The following is a 26,896-nucleotide window of genomic DNA, read 5'->3' as shown; positions in this document are numbered from 1 at the left end:
TAAGAACCTGGTTCATTACCTTTCTGTTCATACTCCAGTGACGTTCTACAAAGTCTGAGTAGCAGCTTCAAACTATTGAATATGGAGTAGAGTCTATTTTTTTCTTAATTTCTAGTTTCTTGCAGATATATTAAAGGAACACGATCAGAAAAGTTTAGATTGTTAATGGAAAGAGCATCATCAATGTATCTCAAATGAAATTTAATGTTATGGCTTCTTTGATCTTATTGAACCTACTATTTTTTAACATCTCTCGACACCGACTAATGGCACCTACAGTTGACAGGTAAAATGGAGGGGTCGTCTCAGAGCCAAAAATCATCATGATTGCATATTCGATTTGGCATATACTGTCTTGACTATATAGCTACAGAAGAAATATCAAACAAATAAATAGATAAATATACTTCTCTGTCATATAATATTTTTATCACATGCATGTGATTACACGACATTTCATGTTGAATTGATTATAAATTTACAGCAATCATTCCGCATCTTGATTAGCTATTATTATGCGAGTCTTCCATCAAAGATTGTGCCGCATGCGAATTACGATTCATTTGATTTGTAAAAGTTGTTATGAAATTTTCGAAATTTATGAAACATAATTACTGGACTATCCGTCTGTCCGTTACACACGAGCTGGTGTTTTTCGACCGATCTAATTTTATCAACAAAGGGACTACTCCGCTCCAAGATACCTTGTTAATCTCGATGTATTTCTTTGATGAATTTGGAAAAGAAATGTAATTGACTTCTCGTTCCAATATGACAATATTTAAGCAGTACATACCTGCGTATGGAATTTATATTTCAACTAGTTAGTTACTATAGAGCTTGTTGTCATTGCAAAGTCTTTTTTGGCAGCGCCAAGCAGGGGTTTGGAGTCCAACGACTTGGGTTTTCTTCCTTTAAATAATATGGTTGTCCTGAGATTAAGAAGTGCATTCCTATATTTAGCAGGACTTTGGAAAATTTTATTAAGTGGCCAATTATTATTGCACGAAGAGACACACGGGGTTCATGGCGTAAACTTAGAGACGCCATCGAAGCAATTGACGGGACGTCAACAGAAATCCATCATCTGCAAATTGAGCCACCGAACCTAATTGTTTTGGTCATCGACATTATCATGCCAGACAAACGCAGGTGGTTGTAGACAATGCTGTGTATATTTGCTACGTAGAGAGTGAGTTTCTGGGTCATCAGAATGATGCCCAATAATTCACTTTAATGCAGCGAATAGCCTTTAGGGAGATATGGTTCGCTGTATTTCCCGGAAGACTGAGTGCGTTCTCCTTAGAGACATAATATATTCCCTTCGTCAACCTTAAGTAACAACTTGTACAACACCTCAGATTAACCATAAGCCAGAACATTTGAAGAAAAATTCGAAAATTTAAGCGCGTCGTCGGTGAATATAGAATTCAAGTTGAACACCAAATTGATGAATTAAAAAGATATAAAGTAATGAGTACATTATGGAGGTACCCAAGGCCAAAACTAATAGACATTGAAGAAACATGTTCCGCCCTTGTCAACAGACATAAAACATTGTTTAATTAAACATCACTTTCAACAATACATGTTTGTTTGTTTTGTTTTTTTCCCCAAATTGCACCAAGACAGCTAGAAGCTCAACGTCTAAACAGATGAAATGTGATTTAAAGCCCATCCTTTTCTACCTTTTTAATACTAAATTAAAAAATCCACGCCATTGGGACTCTGTTGGAAAGTTGTACCATTGCCAATTAAATAAATTTCAAGCAATAAAATCAATCGTGATCAATACTATTATTTTCAATTTCTATTTTTGAGACGACCCATCACATCTGTAGTCGTTCTCAACTATAGGTGTAGACAATTGTTGAAAAGGTCTAATAGTAACCATCTGTTATTATATTTGGATTTTGTATAATTTGTTATTCAATTTCTGTTACCTATTGATACTATAGCAACATTAAGGTCAAGCAGGAAAGAATAATTTCATCATCTTTGACAGAATATATGTTTAGGTTTTGAAACAAATCACTTATTTTGATTTAAAGAACAAGAATATATATAATAAATCAATTGGAACGCATGTTTCCTTTGTCAAATTTCATGAACTTAGTGCTAAATAGTGTAACAATGAAAGTACATTAATAAAAAAAAACCAACACATTTGGACTGATTAAAAATACCAAGAAGTACAACTTTACTTAATGAAATATAAAATCTTTTCTCTTTTCCATTTTAAAATCAAGAAAGGCACCTTGATTCCCCACAAAAAAATAAAATAAAATAAAAATAAAAATAAAAAAAATGTTGAACCAAAACTCTAACAATTAGGCTCAAGTTGATCGAAGATTTGAAATAAGGACATCAATTTGAAAGCAGTCATTGTTCTGAATTTAACATACATAATATTTATTTTCATGTTTTAATCAGGACTAAGATTCGTAAGTTGATAAAGAAGGCATATTTTGAATTGAAGCCGGCAGACAAGGATGATCCTAAGGCTAAGCAGAAGGCTGAAGATGGGATCAATAATGTGTTTGAAAGTGTCAAAAGTTGTATTGCAAAGAAAGATATGGTAAGACATTGATCTTTCTGTGTTCTTTTTCTGAAATAAGCATATAACTAATCTGTGGAGCTATTCAACAATGATATTTTGACCTTAAGATTTTTCTGCTTCGTATTGTCAAATTGCTGTACCCATTTTGATAACAGACCATTTGTAGTCTTGATTAACTTTATTCACACCAAATTGTTGATAGTCTCTATTATATATATTAACTCTGATAGCAAATGTTTTATAATCTTTGTTAAAAATATTTATTCTGTTTGCAGATCTTTGAAAGTCTTTGAATTTATGGATAATTTTTCTCTATAATCCACAACCGGCAAAGCCAAAAGAAACTGTAGGTTAAAATGCCGTCTGCCTGTCCTTTCGGAAAATCCACTTTTTTTTCTTCTTGTCTTAAGATATTCATTTGATGTTTCGTTTAAAATTTGTGCATGACCAGTTACAGATCAAATTTGAATTTTGTCCCAGTCTGATAAATTTGTGCAGAATTACGGTCCCTAGACCTAAAGCATTCACTCCAATAATCAGTTTTCCAAACACTTTTTTGTCTGGAAGATTTGTATTTAATATTTGGTATGTACAGTCGAACCTCGTTGTGTCGAATTCGGTTGTGTCGAAAACTCGGATGAATCGAAGGATAAGCCGGGTCCAGACAATTATCCTGTTTAATCAATGCGTCTTAATGGTTTACTTTTACAAATTGTGACTTGAATGAAAATTTGTTTCATTGGCACTCATACCACATCTTTTATATCTATCTTAACCGTTAGTGTATTTTGATGATTCAAAATTAAATTTTATAGTACCGTACGTTGGAACTAATGTAAATTGACCCATCTAAGTCTGAAATTAAGAAATATCGAAAAATGTTTTTCTTATGTTACCCAATGTTATCAATTTCATAAATGATTAAAGCTGTGTAAACATACGTGTTTGTATAAAAATTAAATGACATGTATCTGGTAACCAGTACTTAACAGCTATGTTTTCGTCCAAGCGGAACTTATGTGTGATGAACATATTTCGCAAATACGGATATAGGTGTAACACCACTAATTTGGGCCCGGCCAGAAAGCAAATACCAGAAAGTAGTACATATTTAACACAAAATAGTTCCTACCCATGAGTGTAACTTTCTAAATATGTAGAATATTTAGGTAATTATGGTATCAAATGAAAGCTGAATGACTGCTGATCATTGTAGAACACTTTTTGACTTATAATTTTTAATATTAAAAAAACTGCAACAAATTTTAAAAAGAGGGTACATTTTGCCTGATTGTCAGATCTGTACCTGTTTTGGTACATCCGAAGTTCCGGGAACCAGTTCATTTTTATATGCCATTAAAGGTAATCTGATTTTTTCAGTACAAGTCACTATAAAGTGGTGCTTTGACAAGCAATGATTGTCACTTAATTTGAAATTAAAACAAAAGAGGTGTGCCTGATTGAAATGGAGGAATCTAACATAGATAGCAATGGGCCCATGAATTAATGGTGTACTTCCTATAGGAACATTTATACCAAAATATTTAAAAAGATTAAGACAATTATGAAAAACCACAAAGATTGTATGCAAAGCCGACGCCCTCATCAGTGATCTTTCATGACTTGATTCTTTCCGCGATTTATTCCATGATCTATAGTGACTGACATTTGTGTATTGATTTTTGTCTAGCTTGCACTATTGATGTTATGAAAACGAGACAAAGCGATCCTAAGTTCCGTCGTCGGGGGCGTCAACATTTAAGTTGAGTCTAGAATTAACGTTTTTCTAAACATCTATAACTTTGTCAAACCTTCATAGAATTTTCTGAAAATTGGACAGAAACGTGTTTATGACCAAAATACAGTACACAGAGCAAAATTTAGAAAATATTTTTTGTTTTGTATTATCGTATTTTACAGATAATTGAAATGTTTTGAACAATAAAAATCCTATTCAGGCTAAGTTTAAAGTTTTTTAGCCATCAATAACTTGATCAAACCTTCATGCAATTTAAAAAAGGCTTGTTTATGACCAATATACACTATCCAAAGCAAAATTCTGATCATTTTGATTTTAATATTTCCGTATTTCATTGATTACTGTTTCTGTTCTTTCGTTGTTTTCCTTTTAAAATTGATGTGTTTCCTTCGGTTTTATTTAGTTTGAAACCCTGTTTTGTTTTCGCTTAATCGATTTTTGACTTTTGAACAGCGGTATACTATTGTAGCTTTTATTCAACCATGACAAGTTATATATAAAATTTGAGTATTGTTCAGTTCAGATGATTTTTGAGTTATGGTCCTAGGACTTCAAAGATATCCAGAAGGAATAAGTTTTTCACACTTTTTTGTCATGCTAGAAGATATTGATTTGATAACATTGTATATTGTTTAACCAAAAGATACAGATCAAGATTAAATTGTAAAATTGAAAATGGAAATGGCGAATATGTTAAAGAGACAACAACACAACCAAATAGCAGACAACAGCCGAATTGTTCAGTTCAGATGATTTGTTTTTACAGAGTTATTGTCCTTGTACTTCATGCTAATGATTACTTTAACTCACTTGTTTTTTAAACAGTTTTTTTTTGGTCAATATGTGCACCAGGATATATATATCCTTTTTTTTATGTTGACAATATTACAAACTTACGATAAAGTTAGAATTTTGGTCCAATATAATGAGCTTTTAATGGGTAGAGGACAATTTATGCCAAACAATAGTTTCAGAATGCTTGTTCTTTGATAGATATTGTTGAAATTAAGAGAATGTATGTGTCATATTCTAATCATTTGATTACATCTTGCATTAAATCAATTGATTTAAACATGTTAAATGTCAAACTACATGATGTTCAATGTATTAGATATGATAATTTTGGCTGATTTATTCATTAGTTTGTAAGAGTGATTTGTTTAATTTCAGATCAGTATATTTCATATAAACAAACACGAAGAACTTGATAATGAAATTCTGAAGATTTTACTGAAAGGTATATCTATTTGTTTCTATATTTGATAAACATTTGACTAATTTAATGGATGACAATATCCAATAAAAATGCACAAAGGACTATATTTTGCTACCAAAGGGTAATGAATGGTCAAATGCGGTCTAATATTCATTGTCATCTTATTAATGTGATTTCAAATTAAGGATAACTTTAAATACTTATAAACAGATATTGCGATTTCATGTACGTCAGGAACATGAGGAAGCAATTTCGGATAGGAAAAAAATCCAAGGTACTGCCTCTGATAAAGCACACAAACTATAAGACGAGTTAATTTATTTTAAAGACCAATGAACTGTAGAAAAAGAAGATCTGAATATTTTCCGGGCACAGTGAACAGGTGTTTGTGTTACACAGAAAAATGGTTTTTAGTTAATTCTTACCTGCTTAAGTTAAAGCAAGTCTTGGTAAACATGTATCAATCCAACTATGTTACCTCTGTCTATAGAACACTTATACCATTAAAATACTATTACAGCTAAAGCTGGTGAAGTAACAGAAAAACAGAGATTAGAGAGATTAAAACTGGCACTCAAATGGGACAGGGCTGACATAGCACAGGAAGAAATATTTAGAGAAGATGCTTTGTGGAGTAGAGGTTTGTTATATATTAGAGATATAGAATATATGACTACTTGAAAAGTTTTCAAATATATCATCCAAATCGTTTGTAAAACAGTGTTTGACAAACATACCAACTATAACTCCACCATAGTTTTTCAAAATAAATTTCATCATAAACTGACCACATCAAAATCCACCATATATTTTTCACATCAGCTCAATGGTACACCTCCCACAGCGATTCCACAATTATTCCACAACAATTCCATCACAGGGGAGAAATTGAATTCTTTAAAGCATGATTGACAAAAACATTAAATAATTAAAGTCGTAATCATTGGGAAAAAAATCTGTTCTCACTTATTTCTCTTTTATCGATAAAACATCATACCAAAACAATGACAATCTTTAAATTCACTGAATTTTAAAGGACCCCATTTTTTTCATTTTAAAATAAAGCCAATGAAATTATCAATCATATAAGACCTTGCGATTTTAGTAAAACTAATAAATAATGTGAGGCTAAATATAATGACATCATAAACACCTTACGATCATTAATTTTCAAATCTGAAAAAAATAAAATTAAGGAAAGTACAAAAGTATATAAGCAAATTAAATTAAATGAGCTCTCTCTCATTCACTTTTTTTTTTAGAAAAAAATTTAATTGTGGTTAAACACTATGCCCATATTATGTATTCTTAAACAAAATATGCAAATGAAAACCAAATTGAAATTTATCCATGACTCCAGATTTGCATTGACAGCTTTCAATGTGTGATTAGATCAGTGGTATTTTTATGGCCATACACACATATACATAATGAAATGATCTTGTTTTCATAATGGCAACTTAGAAATTTCTTATTAAAGCAAGTACAAATTTTAACATTTTAGCACTTTTTTGACATGTAAAATATCATGTTAACCTGATTGAGAAATTGTTAAAAAAATAATGCTGAACCATGATTCATATTTTTTCAACATCTACTCCAGCATAAAAGGAGAAGTACATTTTAGGGCTTATTTGGTGATTTTACGAAAATTTTGAATTCGATGTTACTATTATCTATTTCATTTTCTAAATTAAGAGAAATGACTTTAATGAAATGTGAATATAATTCACAAGTAATTAATTGTTTTGTATGTGTACTAGTTCTGTACGATATTTAAGTCTTAGATACATGATGTTTTTGATTAATTGTTATTGACTTTGAACTAGCTGGCAGTAACTGCGAGTATTCTCACATCTGTACAGTTCATTTTTGTAGTTAGGAATATATCAATACCCTGCCACGTCCCGACTATGTTTTGTAAGATGTATTTCTGCTTTGCATCGATCTGATGAGTTAAGCTCTTTTCAATTGATTTTTATAGTTTGTTCTTATGTTGTACTTTAACACCACTCCCCTATGTTAATGGATGGTTGAGAGCTCACAAATATGTTAACCCCGCCACATTCTTTATGATCTTGTTCCAAGTCAGGAATTGTTTCATAATTTTCAAAGCCAACTATACAGTATGGGTTTTTCTCATTGTTGAAGGGCCGTGCGGTTGCCTTTAATTACATACATCCACTTTGATGGATATTTGTCTCATTAGAAATCATACCATATCCCTAATTGTTATATAGATTGAGAAAAAAACACAAACAAAAACTATGGTGATCTCAAACGGTCTGGAAGAGTGAATTGATCCTTCTTCACATATGGCTTCAGTCCTGTGTGAATATAACATATACATATAAATGAAGAGTTTGAAATAAAGCAAATTCTTAAAAAATAGAAGAGTGGGTGTTATCACTGATAAGTGTGTACAGCTTGCATCTTAATCATATGAGGAAAAGTAACAGTGTTTTATTGAATATACCTTTGACTTTTACTTTTCATTAATCACAAGTCTGCAACCGATAACTATGCACATCGTTTAGATTTTTGTTATTTTTGTTATTTTTGTACCTCTTTTTATGGAATGGCTCACTAATGATTGTATCACAATGCGTTTATGTGCCGTGTTTCTTTCAAACAAAGATATGGACGGACGATGACCTTTTCCCGGCTGATTTAAGATTTAATGTGAGTTAGAAGCATCTCACCGCTATTTATCAAACCTGTTATGTAAACAGATCCAGAACGACTGATGAAGTAACTTAAATTAAGATAGTAATAATAATAATTATAATAATAAAAATAATAATAATAATAATAATAATAATAATAATAAAAATCCAATGGCAAAAATCAAAATAAATCAAAAATTAAAAATATTTTATATATTTACATAGCAACTTAAAAACACAATAAATAAAATACAAATATAAAAAATATAAAAATTGGCGTTACGGGCAACATTCTTATGATTGATATGTATTTAAAATATAAATAAAATACATATCTCAATAAATAAATTAAATTCACATTATTCGAGCATCTATCGCTGCAACTGCAATAGACGATAGAGTGTAGATGTATTACTGTGACTTTAAATAACTTAGACCATAAGGAGAAAGTTATGGGCCGCTTGAATATACATCTAACAGAAATATAACTCGTAGAGTATTAAATGAAACCTCAAATAATGTGAACTTAATAGCAAAGAGAGCCTTTGATAGAGAGTATTGACAAGAGCTCGAAGCATAATTGGAAGAACACATGTTACTTCGAAATATTATACCTCTCTTCGCGTAGCATGTTGAGCGCCGGCCCATCCCATGTCAAACATAGGTAATTCAAGTATATTTAATACATTCTAAAAAATTATATACCTGCATGTTGAGCGCTGGCCCAGCCAATGCTTAGAGGGTATAGGCTCACTTTGCAACCTGAGACAGATAACCTCGAGTGAAAAAATCATTTGCACACAATAACATGTATCAAAAAGAACTGCCAAATGGACAAACAAATGATTCGTTTATCCGACGAGAGGGCTGCCTTGTTACCCGTATTATTCAGGGCTGCCTGAGAACTCAGGTAATAATTTTGTGACAAGTAAAGAATGGGTAACATCCATTATTACATTGCCAAAACGAAATGTGTTACACATGCTGCCCTTATAACAAGTATAACGCATTGAGTATCCCCAAAATTATTCCGAGATAGTGATTGTGCCATATTGGTTATGTGTACTGTAACAAACCTTCGTTCTTAAAATAATTAGAGCTTAGTGATACAAATAAAATGAAAATAGAAATTGATTATATAAGAAAATACTTAACGTAGTAATTTATTATAAATAGCCATCTACTAACTTAGTAAAGAAATAATGAAAATAACAGATCTATCTGCTACCAAATTATGAATAATAATTTCTTAACATTTTCAACAGATCTTGATAAAGTTGATGCCTTTTAACTTCCAATTTTCCAGATGTCCGACGCATCCCAGTTTGAACTATGTGATTTGAATACCATTAGTTGTATCTTTGAATTAAATATAAATAGTGCTCTTTGCAAATCTTAATGCTACTGTAACCAATGGGTCACATATTTATACAACTGATCTTATAGACAAATATGATTTATAATAAGTTCATTAATAATTACTATGTGACAAAAACAAAATGACAGTTTTAAGATGCCTGTTAACGTCAATTAATTTGACAGTCAGCATTGACAGTTAATTACTTTAGTTTTGTCTGTATAATGGCTCATGCATGATTGTATCACAATGCGTATATAGTTCTAATCATGCTTTAATGTCAACTTATTACATTTTATGTTACTGTTTTATAGGAAGTTTTGATGAGACGATGGAGACAGCCATATTAAGTGATAATGTAAAATTTGTACAGATAATTCTGAACCAAGGAGTCGTGATGAGAGAATTTCTCACCAGCAAAAGATTGTTAAAACTTTATGACTTGGTAATATTTCATTCTGATAATAAATTAAATTAATTTAATTAACTAACAGAAAAGGTGTATATGATAAGTACATTAACATGATCTTTAAAACAAATATACATAGAATACTTTGTTTGGCATGCGCCTTTTTGTTATGTGTTTGATATATTTTGTCAGCAGCCTTATAGTAATGAGTTGTAAAATATAAGCACTGTTTTATCTGTCAGACAACTTCTTCGATGTTTCTGCCAGTAAATTTTGTAGATAACTGGCTAAATGTGTCTTTAAATTGCAGGGCAATATTTCAAGATATTCTAACCAAATGGCCATTTTTATATGGTACTATATGAATAGTTTTCTTTTAAAATATGTTTAGTAATTAAATTTTGAATAGTAGATAACTGGCATTAAATGTGTCTTGACATTGCAGGGCAGTTTTTCAAGATATTCTAACCAAATGGCCATTTTTTTATATGGTACTATATGAAAAGTTTTCTTTTAAAAGGTGTTTAGTAATTCAAATTAAACATAAATTTGTAATTTATCATTTTTAGGCATTGAACGAAATAGATATAAATAACATGCCTTTAAAAAAGTTAATTACTAAACTTGGCATGGACGAGCATAAAGAAATGAACATGGAGAAATTGTCTGTCATTGTGGTTTCGATAATGGACAAGTTTGATTATGACATGGAAGAAGACGAAGATATTGATGATAATGCTACTGATAATGCTAATGATAATGAAAGAAATAAGAATGAACTTAAACACTTTAAATATCCATACAAACAATTGCTCATATGGTCAGCACTACTACTTAGGTAAGTTGTTAAATATGTATAAACCGTCAAACAGGACCGTTTAAATATCCATATCAACACTTTCTGATCTTTTTGGCCTTCATACGAAGATGGATCAATCACTGTATTCATCGGAATTGTAGTGTAGGGGTTATTTTCACGTTACTATAAAATTAGACATGATTGCAATTGATTTTATTCATTATTGTTAAACGCTGACCACTGGCAATAGTCAAAATGCAATTAAAGCGATTACATAACTTTTATCATGAAAATCACTGGAGAAGATATGTTTGTAAGTTTGTATGATTGAAAACTTGATTCTGTCGCATTTTTTTATTCAATAAAGACGTTACATTTATTTCTGAATTAACAATATTTGGCCAATAGGTGAAATGCACAAACATGTCCCCGTTCAAATGGTGTGTAGGAAGCAATAATATTAAGTGCAAATTTATCTTTGACCCATGAATTTTACAAACGCTTGAAGAGTTAGGTATTGAAATATAAAGATAGTTGGCCTCACCCTCTCAGAAATGGTCAATTGACTTCGAACGAATATTACTGTTTACATGTTAAAGTCAGTTAAAGGGAAGATATTTATGATGAATGTAAGATTTATTTGAAAGATGTCAAAAAGCCATTACTAGTATTATTTAAATCATACCACTGTCCTGTTAGACGCCTCGTCCTGAAAGACTCATGAAGTATTTGGCAATGGATAATTCCAAGAAAGCAAGATGTCTTTTCCTACCAAAAACATGTAATAAGCAGAATATCAACATACTCATGTCAAAAAAGGTAAATCTATGTTTTTTTGGTGTAGTGAATATCTAACAATTTACATGGATGCACTATTTTCAGACAGCAGATGGCCAACTTTGCATTAAAGATGGGAGGTGAACCAGTGACAAGTACAGTAGCAGCTTCCAGAATACACTTCTCCTTAGCCAAATATATACACAGAAATGAGTTGTCTGTCAAGAATAAAGTCTTAGCATATAAAGAGTAAGTATTTAGAGATAGTCTTGTGTTGTTAAAATTTAAAATTATATACCAATACGAGGTCTCGATGGGGTACTTTCGTTTTTTATTCCATTCTTAAGCTATTTGTCTCATTAGTAGCTCACCGGGCCTGAAGAGCCCCATGTGAGATTTTACCATCACTTGGCGTCCGTCGTCGTCCGTCGTTGTCCATCGTCTGTCGTCGTCGTCTGTCGTCTGTCATCGTCGTCGTCTGTCGTCTGTCGTCGTCGTCTGTCATCGTCGTCATCTGTCTTCGTCGTCATCTGTCGTCGTCGTCTGTCGTTGTCGTCCTCTTCGTCGTCTCTCATCGTCGTCTTTCGTCGTCTGTCGTCGTCGGCTCCGGTCGTCGGCGTAAACTATTTCAAGAATCTTCTCCTCTGAAACTACTGGGCCAAATACCTTCAGACTTTAACTGAATATTCCTTAGGGTATGTAGTTTATAAATTGTATGCGGCGTTTTGATGCATCAACAAACCTGGCGACTATGGCTAGAAATAGAACATAGGGGTCAAATGCAGTTTTTGGCCTACATCTCAAAAACTAAATCATTTTAAGCAAATCTGACATGAGGTAAACATGTTCAATAGGTCAAGATCTTTCAGACGAATCGAACAACCAATTGTTGGGTTGCTGCCACTAAATGGTTATTTTAAGGAAATTTTGCAGTTTTTGGTTATTATCTTGAATATTATTATAGATATAGATAAACTATAAGCAACAATAATGTTCAGCAATGTAAGATCTACATAAAGGTTAAGTTACCAAAATTGTCAATTGACCCATTAAGGAGTTATTGCCCTTTAAAGACAATTTTACACCCTTTTTTATCATGTTTTCTAACTTTAAAAAATCTTTTCATCTAAAACTGCCTGAAGCAAATTAAACCAAACTTAAGAGGAATGATTCTCTGAAAACATGACCGCCATGGCTAAAAATAGAACATAGGGGAAAATGCAGTTTTTGACCTATATCTAAGAATTAAAGCATTTAGATAAAATTGAGAATGGAAATGGGGAATGTGTCAAAGAGACAACAGTCGAAGGTCACCAATGGGTCTTCAATGCAGCGAGAAACTCCCGCACCCGGAGGCTTGATATAGCTAAACCCTAAACAAAAATGTATACTAGTTCAGTGATAATGGCCGTCATACTGACCTCCGAAATATACAAAAGAAACTAAAATTAAAAATCATACAAGACTCACAAAGGCCAGAGGCTCCGGACTTGGGACAGGCGCAAAAATGCGGCAAATAAGACAAGAAGTTTAAGTATTTATTAGGTTAAGATCTACCTAACCTGAAATTATCAGCCAAATCGGGTATCTGATTTTTAAGTTATTTTCCCTGAATTGATGATTTTAAGGAAATTTTGCAGTTTTCGGTTATTATTTTGAATATTGTTATAGATAAAGATAAACTTTAAACAGTATATATATTGAAAAGCAAATTTAATCATTCATGAAAATTTAGCAAAAAATTACAGGTGGGCGATTCAGGCTCTCGAGAGCCTCTTGTTCTCTATTCTGAATATTTTAACACCTCATTAATCTCTACTATTTTTTTCCCTTTTTCTGCTCTTTTTTCTCCATTTTTATCTATTCTGTAAACCCCATCTAGACCCTTTTATAAGTAGTATCGAGAAAGCTATAGAGATTTGACATTTTCTGCTTGATATAAACAAAACCAAAATTTCAGTAAGAGTCAATTGTACCTAAACGGTTGATAAAAATTGAAACATTTTAAACCTGCCTGTCATAGTTAGTGCATGCGTTAAGTTTAACTGTAATAGTTTCTGTTTGTCTGTTTGTTTTGTCTGTCCATGTGCATGTCCTGTGTTACATGTATGTTACTGTTTGGGGTTTAGGACTATAATTACAGTTTGTTTGGTAAGATTATTTTTTTAAAGAATATTTGGTCATGTTTCCGGGAATGTCTGTCTTTTCTAGAATTATGGGTCATGTTTTGCGGGGGTTATTCTATTCTAGAATTAAAGGTCATACTTTGAGGGAGTTTTTTCTATATCTAGAATTAGGTGTCATATTATGAGGGCGGTATTTTTTTTCTAGAACTACAGGGCACATTTTATGTAAGATCCCGATTTTTGAAAATGTCTGGTCAGATTTTGATTGACATTAATTCTTCTCTAGTTGTTTTGAACATGTAGTATATATATATCTTTTTCACAGCAAAACATATACCAAAAACATACTCATCAATGATTTCTTGCCTTTGTTATGTTATCTATAAGCTGTGTCACTCATGAATACATCTATATATTTTCTCACAGAGAGTTTGATGAATTAGCATCAGTCGTACTAGACGAATGTCATTCAAGAGATCCTACCAAAGCCATGATGATTGCTGAGAGGAGATCCCCAACGTGGAGTAATATGACAGGTATGCAGATGGCAGCCTCTGCTGACAATCAAGTAAGAGAAATAACCATGTCGTTTGCTTGTACAAGTTTGGATAATCATATGATCATTCTGCAAGATTGCAATATTGCAAAAATGTAAAATATTTCATCAATAAAAGTGAGACAAAAGATAACTTAAGAATATCCAAACTCATATTTCGAAGACAAACAGACAATGCCATGGCAAAAACATCCCAAAAACAACAGTCTTTGAAACACATCATGGCTTTTCCATAAAAAAATGTGTCTCACGAGGACAGAATGCCCATGAAATTAAGGTACCACAAACACGTTAGAATGTAGGTGCAATATTCGTTATCCATAGAACATTTTGATCTTTTATACCCTTCCAACATAATAATTAATCAATGGCATTCTGCCCCCTAGTGACATCTATCATACCAACGAGGGAATGAGATAACCAAAGCCCCAAAACAGGGGGGATCGCAGGAGCTTCGTAATGTTAAGAAGATCTTACTCGACATATTTGCACCTACAAAATCGATGTTTTGATCACGAGGGAACTACTGAACACAGATTGAGTTTCAGTTTGGTACGTGTCATTATTTGAATTCCATATGCATGTCATGTACGATACATTTGACTTGTTATAATACTCTTAACTGACCAAATGCTTTTTTTTGTGTTTAGTAATACATAATTGCATATTATGAATGTCATTGCATTCTTGATTCTCAGTACACCGAATTGTATACGGAATATAATACTACAATGGTTCATGTCTTAGTTTGTATATGTTACATTTATCATTCGTATAATGTCATATGTACTCGTCGTTCAGGTCAAATTTAATTTCAATGGATCGTAAAAAAATGGTAATGAAATATTCCAAAGCGATCTATTCCGCCACCTCCTTTCCCCTTCAAGAAGCACTTAGGTGAATGAAGATCTAACGAATTGATTGTCAGACAGTCGATCTTTTAATAACTGTTCATTAACCACGCATTCAGGAGGTATTTTCATAGAATATTACACATGTTTTCATAATCTAAGTGAAGAAATGTTTGATAGAATCAAAATGTCATAAATGGTACATATATTTAACCAGTTTCAGTTATATGCTAGATTTACACATCCATCTACAAAAACATTGCACAAAAAATGTTCTAATTCGATCCATGTTTTGCACATTTAGCATATGAAATATCAGAAATTTATATCGGTCACTTCCATAGGAATTTTAACTAAAGAGTATGAATAAGGTGCACATATTTTTGTTTTATTTCCTAATTTCAAGTTGGTTATAAGCTTTACATCGCAGCTACAGCGCTTTAAATAACGGTAAACAATGATAAGGGAACAGAACTTTATATATGATTAATTTCATACGGGCCATGCCCCAAACTATAAATGCGTCACGATAGAATGTTACATTTAGGTGAACGATTCAAGATCCTTGGAATCTCTGTGCATTTTTATTGGTTAAAATTGTAATTTCGTGCTCATAGTGCAACGTGTTACCTTCTTAACCAGACACTACCTTTCCATGGTTTTTGCTGATAGCAGTTAATTTTGTTTTCTAAAGTTACTGTGTAAAAGCCATTGACACCACTTGACATTTATTCACGTGCCCCATTTTTTTTTTATTTTTGCAGACTTTTTTAGCATCCGTTGTTTGCCAAAATTCTATTAGTTCAACATGGAAAAGGGGAATAGGGTCATCCTGGCAGAAGGTACGTATATCATGTTAAAATTGATTTACAGAAAAGCAATATTTTAGGAAATCGAATCCGTAATGCAACATATTGAAAAATATGATACACAACATTATAAACAGTAAAAGTAGGATCACTTCATTGCTGTATTGCTATTATAAACATGATGATTGATATTTCACGATTATATAAAATATATATTAAGTGACTGGTTTATAACATACTGTCAATTCAGGAAATAAGTGTGTGAAATTTATTATTTCGAATCGTTGACCCCTGGCTTAAAAATGAATTCTTATAAATGTAATTGCAAACGTTTGATGAAGGAAAATCACTACTGAAACTATAAATTCGAAGTTTTATAATTATCAATTTGATACCGTTCCATTTTTTGCATTGATAAAAACATCACAATAATTTGTGGATTTACAGTAATGTATAAATAGACGATAATAGTGTATTGACTTGACATATCAACGATATGAGGATGAGGCTTAGAAACGGAGAAATGCGAGGATCTACCGAGCTTTTTCCCCGTTGCGGGACGAATCCTTATATCGTTGATATGTCAAGTCAATACACAATTATTGTCTTTATACTGCAATCAAGAAAAAAAAAAACATTTTCAATCGTTGTTTATTGTGTTATTATTATTTGTTTGATTTAAATAATTGGATAAACCCGCCTTTAAAAAAGCCTCATATCTGGCGGAGAAATGTACACAATAAAATGTACATTTGTTTACCTGTTGAAACCAATCGATGGTGGACGAATTCGTTTGAGTATGAACTAAAATATCAATAATAAGCATAACACATAATGATTTATAGGTTTTAAACAAAAAATATTCACAAGTGAAATATCTTTTTCCCAACAATTGTAAAAGAAATAAGTTTGAGTCGTTCCACGCTTCGTTGTAAACATTGGAAATAAGGACAGGTTGAACAGGTCATCATGAATAATTGAATATAGTTCCGGCTCTACTATTTAAATATTCATGAGGAAAAGTGATATCGAGTCAGTGGAGGTATATGACATAGAAATATACAGGCAACGCATTTTGACTGATCAAATAGAACGAGTGCCGTATAAAAGGCAACCTATGGTTGATGCACAAATTTAACGCTAAAATTGAAAAAAATGTATCCATTGAAATACCAGAAAAGACAAAACCCACAACAAATATCTACGTTTACTGTATCTATGCTGAAGTGGTTTTTGGTAACTTTTAGGTTTTTCATGTAATCAATTTATCAATCTGACTTTTTATACAGGTATTTATCGTGAGTTTGTTCCCCTTCCTGGCAGCAACACCACTCCTGGATATAGACAAACTTGGAGACAATAAAATGTCACCTGCTTATAAGTTCCTGACATTTATTACTTCACCAATAGCAAAGTTTACTTACCATTCCGTAAGTTTATGTTTTTACTGTAAAAACATCCATTATTTTCTTAACATACTACCGAAAATTACCCGAAGATGTTTACTTTAAATAAATCAAATTTAATCGATGATGATAGTCCTTTTTAAGATTTTTGCAGTTTAACATGGGTAACTCTACACAAAAATTTATGACAAAAGGGATAATATGTCATTCCTTATTGTTAACTTTTCTTTTTTATGGATGTTGATGTTCTTTTGGCACCATTTTACAGTGTTTATAGATATCAACTTGTTCGCTATGCCCTTGTCTGTTTTGCTGTTTTGGATTTCAATGAACGTAATCTATATATTACTTCTTCTATAAAAACAGGGCATTTTATTACCACATATTTCTTTAAACCTTTTAAAACTAAATTCTCCCATCGAAACAAAGATTTGGTTTAGAAGTTTGGCAGTTCCTTATTCAAACACAGACTTGTATACCCATCTCTGTCGAGACAAGTGTAAATTCCGCGTTGCTCTCTAGCTGGTTAAGTTTTAATTTAGACTAGACGATATTAGTGCATATATACTCATGCGATAAAATTTGAATGTAGCATTACCATTTCCATGCCATAATACTGGAAAAATATCTAAATATCTGATATTGTTAGCCTTTCCTGAAAAGGAATATGTTTTATTATAATCAATCTGGACTATAAAATCACAAAACCTGAGGTAACTGCCTTTACAGCGAATGTTGATTATAGTTTGTTCTTATGCTGTACTAATTATATATATAATACACCCCTGACCCGTGTAAGAGGGAGGTTTTGGTACCAACGAATTAGTAACCAAGACACATTCTGTATGTTCCTGTCTCAAGTCAGTAGTCTGTAATTCAGTTGTTGTCTTTTTTTTGCTGTATATCATTCTTGTTTTTCAATCATTGTTTTGTATATAAATCATGACGTTAGCGTTCTCGTTTGAATCGTTTTGCATTTGTATGCGACATGCGCTTTACTCTTTGATGAAGGCTGTATGCATGGTTACCTCAAGTTGTTAACCTAAATGTCATTTGGTTTCCAGTACACTAATGAAAGTTGTCTCATCAGCAATCATACAATACCATCTTATTTTTTTTCATTTTTAGATCACCAGACCCAAAGAGCTAGGTGAGATTTTTTCATCATTTGGCGTCCGTTGTCTGTCTGTCGTCGTCCGTCGTCGTTTTCGTATGATGTCCTCTGTTGACTTTTACAAAAATCTAACCAAACTTAGCCATTATCATCATTGGAGTATTTAGTTTCAAAAATGTGTCCGATGACACTGCTTGCCAACCGAGATGGCCGACATAGCTAAAAATAGAACATAGGGTTAAGTGCAAGTTTTTTTTCTATTATTTCGAACACCGTTATAAATAGAGAAAATCTGATCTAAGCACAAATGTTCAGAAAGTTGAACTTTACAGGTTGTCTATATACGTCAAAACTGTCAAACGACTTATACAGGAGTAATTGCCCTAAAATGACATTTTTTTCTTTTTTTTTTTTCTCTTTTGCCTTATATTTTGTCAACTATAGTAGATAGAGAGAATCTTTAAAGGCAAAAAAAAAAAAAAAAAATCAGCCATGATCTACAAATAAGTCTGCATGGTCGAAATTGCTAGTCGACACCTTTTTAGAGTTAATGACATTTTTATCAATTTTTTTACGTTTTAGCCTTTTATCTCAAAAATTATAATTTGTAGATAGAAACTTAAAGAAGTAAAAACAATCAGCAAGGCATGATCTACAAGTAAGACAACAGTGGAGAAATTGTCCGACGACTCTTTTTTTGAGTCAGTGCCATTTGATGACGATTTTCACCATTTTTTGGCGTTTTGCCTTATATGACAAATTATAATAAATGAAGAGACACTTTCATTCACAAACAGGAGCAGCAAGTCAAATATACTAACAAGTCAAATGTTGTCAATATAGTTAGAAGACTGTAACACTTTATAGGAGCGATTGCCCTTATCTGAGGATTTTTTTAACTTTCTTTTGGTTTTTAGCAAAAAACGAAAGTAGATAGAAAGAAACTAAACACACTAAATGATCAGCAATACATGATCAACAAAATAGATTTTTGTCATGAATTCCGTTCTCATCTACAATGTTTGTGATAGTCATATAATGAATATGCCCATAGACCAAGTTAAGCCACACGTGCTCTTTAGACCCTCTAGTTATATTATTCAAACAGAACTATGATAAATACTTAATATATAGGTTCAAAAAAGGTTTTGCCAGACGTGTAAAAAATGTTGGTTGATTTTCGTTAAACTTAATGTAAAATTTAAGGAACATCTTTTTATGCAAGGATTTCAACAATCGATGGTGTATAGGTATTAAATATTATTCCCAATTCTTTCAATTTTCAAAGTTGATATAAATTCATATCCATGATATTCTATGTGAATATGTTCAATTATAACTGTATTATAACTATTTGAAAACATAAGGAAAACAATATGTCTATGTATACTAGTAGTTGGTAAACATACTTGCATGCCTTCAAACAATTACTCTTGGCCATATTAAGTGCAAACGATTTATTTTTAGATAAAATGTTACTGTTTTATTTAAATTTGAAATATTTTAAATTGGTATTTCAGTTGTAGCTTGTGGGATTTCTTGTTTGCTTTGAATGCTTTTCATGTGGTATTCATAGAGGTTGTTGATGTTTTTAATGTTTTTAATCTATTTTGCATATGTATTTCAGTTCATGTATTTGATGTGTCGGATTCTATCTACATTTTTTGTATTTCTATTTCAGTTGATGTATTTTTCTGTTTCTGGTGTTGTTTGAATATTTTGCATATGTTTTTCAGTTGATGCGTTTTTAAATGTTTCTGATTCTATTTACATATTTTGTATAAACTTTTTTAGTTGATGTTTATGTTTCTATTTACATATTTTGTAATTGTTTAGCAGTTGATGTAAAAAATGAAACGTCTTGAATAAAATAAAATGAGAAAAAAAAAACCAAAAAAGTCTTCAGTTGTGTATAATACGCACCCCCTATAAGTTATATATTTTGGATAAAAATCTGTCTATTATACAAGAACAAACACAGTGGTTTATATTGCTTTTTCAGTTTTAGATATGTATTTGATGTTTCTGATTATTTTTACATATTTTGCATTTTATTTTTCAGGTAATGTTTTGATGTTTGAGTTGTTATATACATATTTTGTATTTGTTTTTTCAGTTGATGTATTTGATGTTTCTGATTCTATTTACATATTTTGTATTTGTTTTTCAGTTGATGTATTTGATGTTTCTGATGCTATTTACATATTTTGTATTTGTTTTTCAGTTGATGTATTTGATGTTTCTGATTCTATTTACATATTTTGTATTTGTTTTTCAGTTGATGTATTTGATGTTTCTGATGCTATTTACATATTTTGTATTAGTGGAGTTTCGGACAGCTCATGTTACACCCATAGAGGTTGTGTGTATTGTTTGGATATCTACATTTATTATAGACAATGTATACACAGTAAGTCACCCTACATAAAACTGTTTTTTTTAATAGATTTCAGTTATGTCAAATAAGAACTCAAGTAATTGCAAAGTTGACTGAGTAATACTAAAGAACACAAAGAAATGGTAAGTTTGTGTCAACTGAATTGAAGGAATACTTTTTTTGTTGACAAATATTTCAGATCAGGCATCGTTCCTCCTTGCAAACCACAATTCAAAGCATAAGGGAGAAAACAAATTATAAACGTTTGTTTGTGATAAATTATAAAAGATGAAACAATGCATTTCCACTATTAAAAGCACATCTTCTTCAGAAATGCACATTTAAAGGATATGATATTTGGTAATATTGAACTATATATTTCTATTGGCTACACATTCATATAGCATTTAATTTTTGAATTAGTTTAGAATTGAGTTCAGATGATTATATAATTATAGGTTTTCCATGAAAGAATGGCAGGTACCATGTTACCCGATAAAACTAGTTAATATTTTATACATAATATTAATTAAATGATTTTTGTTTGTTTCAGTGTCTGGCATTTCCATCCCCTACACTAAAGGGTACCATCAGAGACTGGTTTGGACTGCTCAAGTTTCTAGACATTGGAAACTGTTTTATAGCCATAATAGCATTTATAATGCATTTAGAAGGAACTAAAGCCGACGAGGCAAAGTCCATATTTTGTGTCAATGCTGTTGTATTTTACATAAGAGTATTGGAAGTTTATACTGTAAACAGTAGATTAGGACCTAAAATGGTGATGATTAAAAAAATGGTATGTTGATAGGCCAATCTAAACTGAAAACAAATTCATTCAAACTTCTTGTGACTCACAAAACAACAAAAATAGTTTATCCAATCATGCTGTGACTGAAACATCTGCCGACTGTGTTGACTAATAAACCAATTAAATATGCGAAAAAAATAAAGAAATAGAAATAATATGATTCATTTGTTTTCATGGGTTCCATTTTTTTCTGGATAAAGGAAAAATGGTATGTTTGTGGATACATGTATCTGATCCTGTGTTGTTAACAAATAACTGCATACCAGGCTTTGGAAAATATGTACTGTTGACAACTAAATTTGTGTTGGTTCACCGATGCCCATGACATCGACGATAATTGGTATCACAGGAAATAATAATGAATTCAAAGTACATTCAAGCATGCTTTGATTTACTTAGCTATAAATAAGTTGCAGTTAAAATTAATAGTAAATATAAATAGTTTTAAATATGTATCTTTGGTTTTTTCCGAGACAAATGGCACCGAATGCAAGATATAGGCATGCTTATTTACCAGTGACCGCTGCATAAATTATTTGTAAATATAGCTAATTGTTTCAGGTGGTACAATAATTCAGTTTTAGCATGTTAAGTGATGTGTCCATTTATCAGATGCCTGTTCATGTTCATGGTTCATTGGTCCATTGGTCAGTTTTTGTCCATTTAAAGAAGCAATTAGCAAAAGGTCAACTATATTGGGTATATAGAATGATTTTATGTGAACATTTTCATGCTTCACTGATCTGATAAGTGTTTGATGATTATGTTAGTTTTGCAGATACTATAAGCAATAGCTCATATGTATGAGATAATATTATAACATGATGGGAAGGTGTATAATGTCAACATTATGTTTAAGTGACGGAGTTTATGTATAAAAGGATTGTTAGGAACATGTCTGTCTGACGGACTTCATCTAACCTGAGTTGGTTTTTGTTTTGTGATACCAGTAAGGTCTTCATCTTAAAGACTTTCAACATAGATTTTAACCATGATCAGTATAGAGGCTTGAAATATAAGTGAGTGCATTTTTTTAATTAAAAATCAGTTTATAGTTTTTAATTTAGTACTTTAGGATTTGTCGTTATAAAGTTATATTTTCAAGTAATAGAAAAATTGAAGTGGTTCTTTCTTTTTTTATTATTTTTCAGATTTTAGAATTAGTGATGTTTATCTTAGTGTTGACTATATTCTTGGTAGCTTATGGAGTAGTGAGTCAAGGATTAATGTATCGTCAGAGACAATCTGATTGGAAGATCCTTACAGATGTTATATACTTCCCATACTGGCAGTTTTACGGAGAGCTGTTCTTAGACGAAATAGAAGGTAGTTTATTGTGTATGATCATACTGTAGATATACATATTATCAGAACATATATTGGAGCTCTCTCTTTCAATATGTTCTTTTGTTTTATTGTTCTGGCTGCAAAATGCGGGACATAATGAACAGCAATCTGGCAGCGGCGTTGTAAATAATTTGTATTAAGCTTTATATTTTAGAAAGAAGGAGACATGCTTTGTATATAGATGCCTTTTGTTTCGAAGTTTCTATTTGTAATATGGTCAACGTCCTTGAAATCATTTTCATGGTTCAGCAATTGCTTGAAAAAGATAGGTTTTGCTTTAAATGTGGATTTCTTATTTAATATGAGTAAAAGGGTAACTATATTTGGTAAATGGATTTCTTCTACATGTCCATCAGACAGCGTACAACTGACTTCAACCTCATTTCATGGATCAGTGATTACGATTACAGTTATATAATTAGGTCTGTTTTTAAAATACTGTAAGCAGCAGGTCAACTAGATATGTTTGATGGAATGATTGTAACGTGTACATTTCTGTGTGGCAGATATCAGCTGTCTTTCGCCTCATATTCATTGGTCATTAGTCAATGTTAAGTTTCAGTAGTACAGAACTTCATAAGATACTAAAACAAAGTAAGTTAAACCAGAGTGCCTCCAGTCTTTTGTATGAAAATTTCATGATACCCTCTGTTATAAGTAAAGGTCAGAACTTATCACAAAATGTAAAATTTAACCTATCAAAATTGCACGTAAACGCTATTTGAAAGTTGATATCAAGAAAGTTCATTCATGCTACATGTATATGATACTGGTTGTTGAAAAGTGCTGCACCCCAGACTGCTGTGATTTTAATAACATTTTTTTCCAGAAAATATTGTACAGTCGACAATCCTTAAGTGTAAGACTTATCTGTTAATTCAAACCTTTGTTTATATCGTTGAGTAGAAACAGCAAGCTCTTCTTGACAGAATGTCAAAATTAAAGGCACATCATGACACAAACCAAAAAGACTTTGCCTGGAAATATCATATACAGACCTCATCACCAGGCAGTAAACTCACCGGTAATGAAGACAAAGAAAATGTGTTTTTTAAAAGTTGTACAAATAATTGGTTATGTTTTATTTATAGAAGACGAAGATTGTATGATACAAGTAATTTATAATATGACTAATTCGACTGGTATGGCTGATTGGGATAATGTTACTAATCCGATTAATATCACTGATGGTGTTCCTGATCATACGTACTGTAGAAAACCTCACTGGCTGGTTCCTGTATTCTTAGCAGCCTATTTAATGATTGGAAATGTACTATTGCTTAACTTGCTGATAGCCATTTTCAGGTAAAACTCTATTTAGTTATCTGTAGGAAAATTTCATTCACATCTTTACTATTTGATTGTACACAGGCATTCTTAATATGTAAAAAAGACGTGATATGATTAGAATTACTGGTTCAATTCTTTAACAGCTAGGACTGTTTAATTAGGGCACAACACTCTTATATCTGTGTTCTAATGCGATTTTCCTTGTATTTTGACACCCTTCTCTTTTTATAAGCTAACCTGGGCTGACGAATGATAAAAAATGGTCCACATAATCATGGTCTGGAGCATATTTCTACAACGTGGTTTCTTATATAGTTTAAATCATCATGTCCCCCATGAGTGATCCAGTCCCTTTAATGTGGTAGTTTACATTTCGGTAATGTATTCCAGGAGATGGAAACACATTTATTATTGTTCTTAGAGCTGTTCAGTTCTGTTTTCCATGAAGAATAATTTAATTCTTACACAGCCTGGACGTAATACACATGATAGTATTTTATGTGTGTCGGATAGGCATGATAGAGTCTTACATTTTCATACAATTTACATTTCAGTTAAACTGTGGATTCTTTATTAATAATGAGATATCAATTTTTTGTGGATTTCATTGCTAAAGCCATGAACCAGCAATTTTATGTTCAACGAAGTACAGATATGCTATTGGCATGTAGGCAGACTTCGGTTAAACCACAAAATTAAATATTCATGAAAATACAATGTGTCGTCAATCCGCAAAAATTGGCACCCATGATCGAAAAAAAAAGGTTTCAACAATATTCATTCTTATAGAATTTAGAAGTACCAGAAGATCGTGTTTTACGATTTACACTTTACTACCTTTCAGCAATGTATTCCAAGAAGTGGAGGTTAATTCTAACAGAATTTGGAAGTATCAGATGTATTTGCTGGTGATGGAATTTGATACAAAGGCTGCCCTAGTACCACCACTCAGTATTTTTATACATATCTATCTGATCTTCAAATGGGTCTTCAGACATACCTGCTGCAGGAAAGCTAAAGGTATTTATACTGTACAGTTAATAATAGACCGCAGTTACCGCAAAATAAATTATTTAAATCACACACTCAATTCTTATTCTGTTCTTTAATTCACCTGATAGCTAATTCAGGTAAATACATATTGAAATGTTAGAAACTACATGATACTATATTCCCCTGCAGTAGTCAACGAGGGAATAAAGTGTTACCCATGATCATCTTCCGCCTGTCCCATTTTCGTTTCGGCATTCTTACTTACGTTTTAGATGTTTAAATATTGAAAAAACTCACACACAACGCTGAGAATTAAAAACCGCAGACAGAGTTCGTATTTGTGCATTGAATCACTTATTTGTTATGCCTCTTTCTAACTCGGAAAATTGCAAAGCTTGAGCGGGGGCATTCGTATCCTCAGACACATTATTCTTTTATTTTTCTTTGGGTTAAAATAATTGAATCATTTACAATTCTGTTACAAATGAAAATAAAAATTATAGATGGTTGGTATAAAATAAGTGTTGTCCAACTCTCCCATAAATCTGGTGCCTGGAATAGCATCGGGTGTATCTGTAAAGAAAATGGAACAATACTGAATAGATGTGAATAATTGCAATGTAGCAGTTTTCTGATATGTCAATGAAAAAAATAATTGAGCGTATTACATGTTTGTTCTTCCATTAACATTTGAATTTATATACACTGTATTAAAGAAAATAAGTAGGAAATCATAGAACGTCCAAGAGTATGGGTACCTTTCCTTTATTTCTGCACTTTATGATGTGAACTCAAAAAACACAATAAGAAAACATTAAATCTTAAACCCCAATATATTCTTAAACTGTCATATTTGTTAAATGAGTGCTTTTTTCACAATGAGATATTGTTTACACAAACATTAAAAACATTAAAAAAACATTTGGTTTAAAAGTCCAATTAGTTAAAAACAAATATTGTTCTAAACCATGATGAATGAGTATGTGAAATAATCAATAAAACTTAGTATACTGATATTAGTCTTCTACGAGCTTATAGTCATAACTTTAGGAGCCAAAGAAAGCCATTTTTTTTTCAATATGATCAATAAAGCTTAATATTAGAGAAGCTACGAACATTTTAAACACAAGCTTTTGTCAAAATATACAAAGCATATAACTAACACTCAAACAGTAGCAAACAACATACTTTCATTTTCATTTGTAACAGATATTTATTTGTCTTCCATCCCATTAACTCGAAAAAATATCATGTGGTTTCAAACCTTCCAATTTAAAAATAAAACTAAGTATAAAATCCTAAGTCAGGAATCTGATGTTCAGTAGTTGTCGTTTGTTGATGTGGTTCTAACGTGTTTTTTCGTTTCTCGTTTTCTATATAGATTAGGCCGTTGGTTTTCCCGTTTGAATGGTTTTACACTAGTAATTTTTGGGGCCCTTTATAGCTTACTGTTCGGTGTGAGCCAAGGCTCCGTGTTGAAGACCGTACTTTGACCTATAATGGTTTACTTTTTTTAAATTGTGACTTGGATAGAGAGTTGTCTCATTGGCACTCATACCACATCTTCTTATATCTATAAAATGCATTAGTCAACTTAGTTCAAAATTTGGCTATGGTATATATATAAATAACTGCAACTCATGGATTAAATTGAAAATTAAAACACACGAGGA

At 31.7% G+C, this 26,896-nt stretch overlaps 1 protein-coding gene across 15 annotated transcripts in view; it reads left to right on the top strand.

Annotated features, from left to right (window-relative positions):
• LOC127711413 (transient receptor potential cation channel subfamily M member-like 2) overlaps positions 1 to 26,896 on the top strand; it is a 550,384-nt gene that overhangs the window by 505,840 nt on the left and 17,648 nt on the right. For 4 of the 15 annotated variants that reach the window (XM_052217443.1, XM_052217444.1, XM_052217441.1 and 1 more), the window contains exons 10-23: positions 2,434 to 2,578; positions 5,490 to 5,556; positions 6,056 to 6,175; positions 9,873 to 10,003; positions 10,537 to 10,805; positions 11,649 to 11,792; positions 14,096 to 14,237; positions 15,841 to 15,918; positions 17,175 to 17,315; positions 20,684 to 20,815; positions 21,336 to 21,581; positions 22,745 to 22,919; positions 24,032 to 24,245; positions 25,075 to 25,250. The exons of 6 other annotated variants lie outside the window; for them this stretch is intronic. In XM_052217443.1, coding sequence (XP_052073403.1) covers positions 2,434 to 2,578; positions 5,490 to 5,556; positions 6,056 to 6,175; positions 9,873 to 10,003; positions 10,537 to 10,805; positions 11,649 to 11,792; positions 14,096 to 14,237; positions 15,841 to 15,918; positions 17,175 to 17,315; positions 20,684 to 20,815; positions 21,336 to 21,581; positions 22,745 to 22,919; positions 24,032 to 24,245; positions 25,075 to 25,250 — 2,180 coding nt within the window. The remainder of the gene's footprint in view (positions 1 to 2,433; positions 2,579 to 5,489; positions 5,557 to 6,055; positions 6,176 to 9,872; positions 10,004 to 10,536; positions 10,806 to 11,648; positions 11,793 to 14,095; positions 14,238 to 15,840; positions 15,919 to 17,174; positions 17,316 to 20,683; positions 20,816 to 21,335; positions 21,582 to 22,744; positions 22,920 to 24,031; positions 24,246 to 25,074; positions 25,251 to 26,896) is intronic. 5 more of the 15 variants (XM_052217445.1, XM_052217446.1, XM_052217448.1 and 2 more) reach the window with 5 other exon arrangements.

The sequence above is a fragment of the Mytilus californianus genome, unplaced genomic scaffold (genome assembly GCF_021869535.1).
Source record: "Mytilus californianus isolate M0D057914Y unplaced genomic scaffold, xbMytCali1.0.p SCAF_8, whole genome shotgun sequence".
NCBI lineage: Eukaryota > Metazoa > Mollusca > Bivalvia > Mytilida > Mytilidae > Mytilus > Mytilus californianus.
This window is presented reverse-complemented; position numbering and strand designations above follow the sequence as displayed.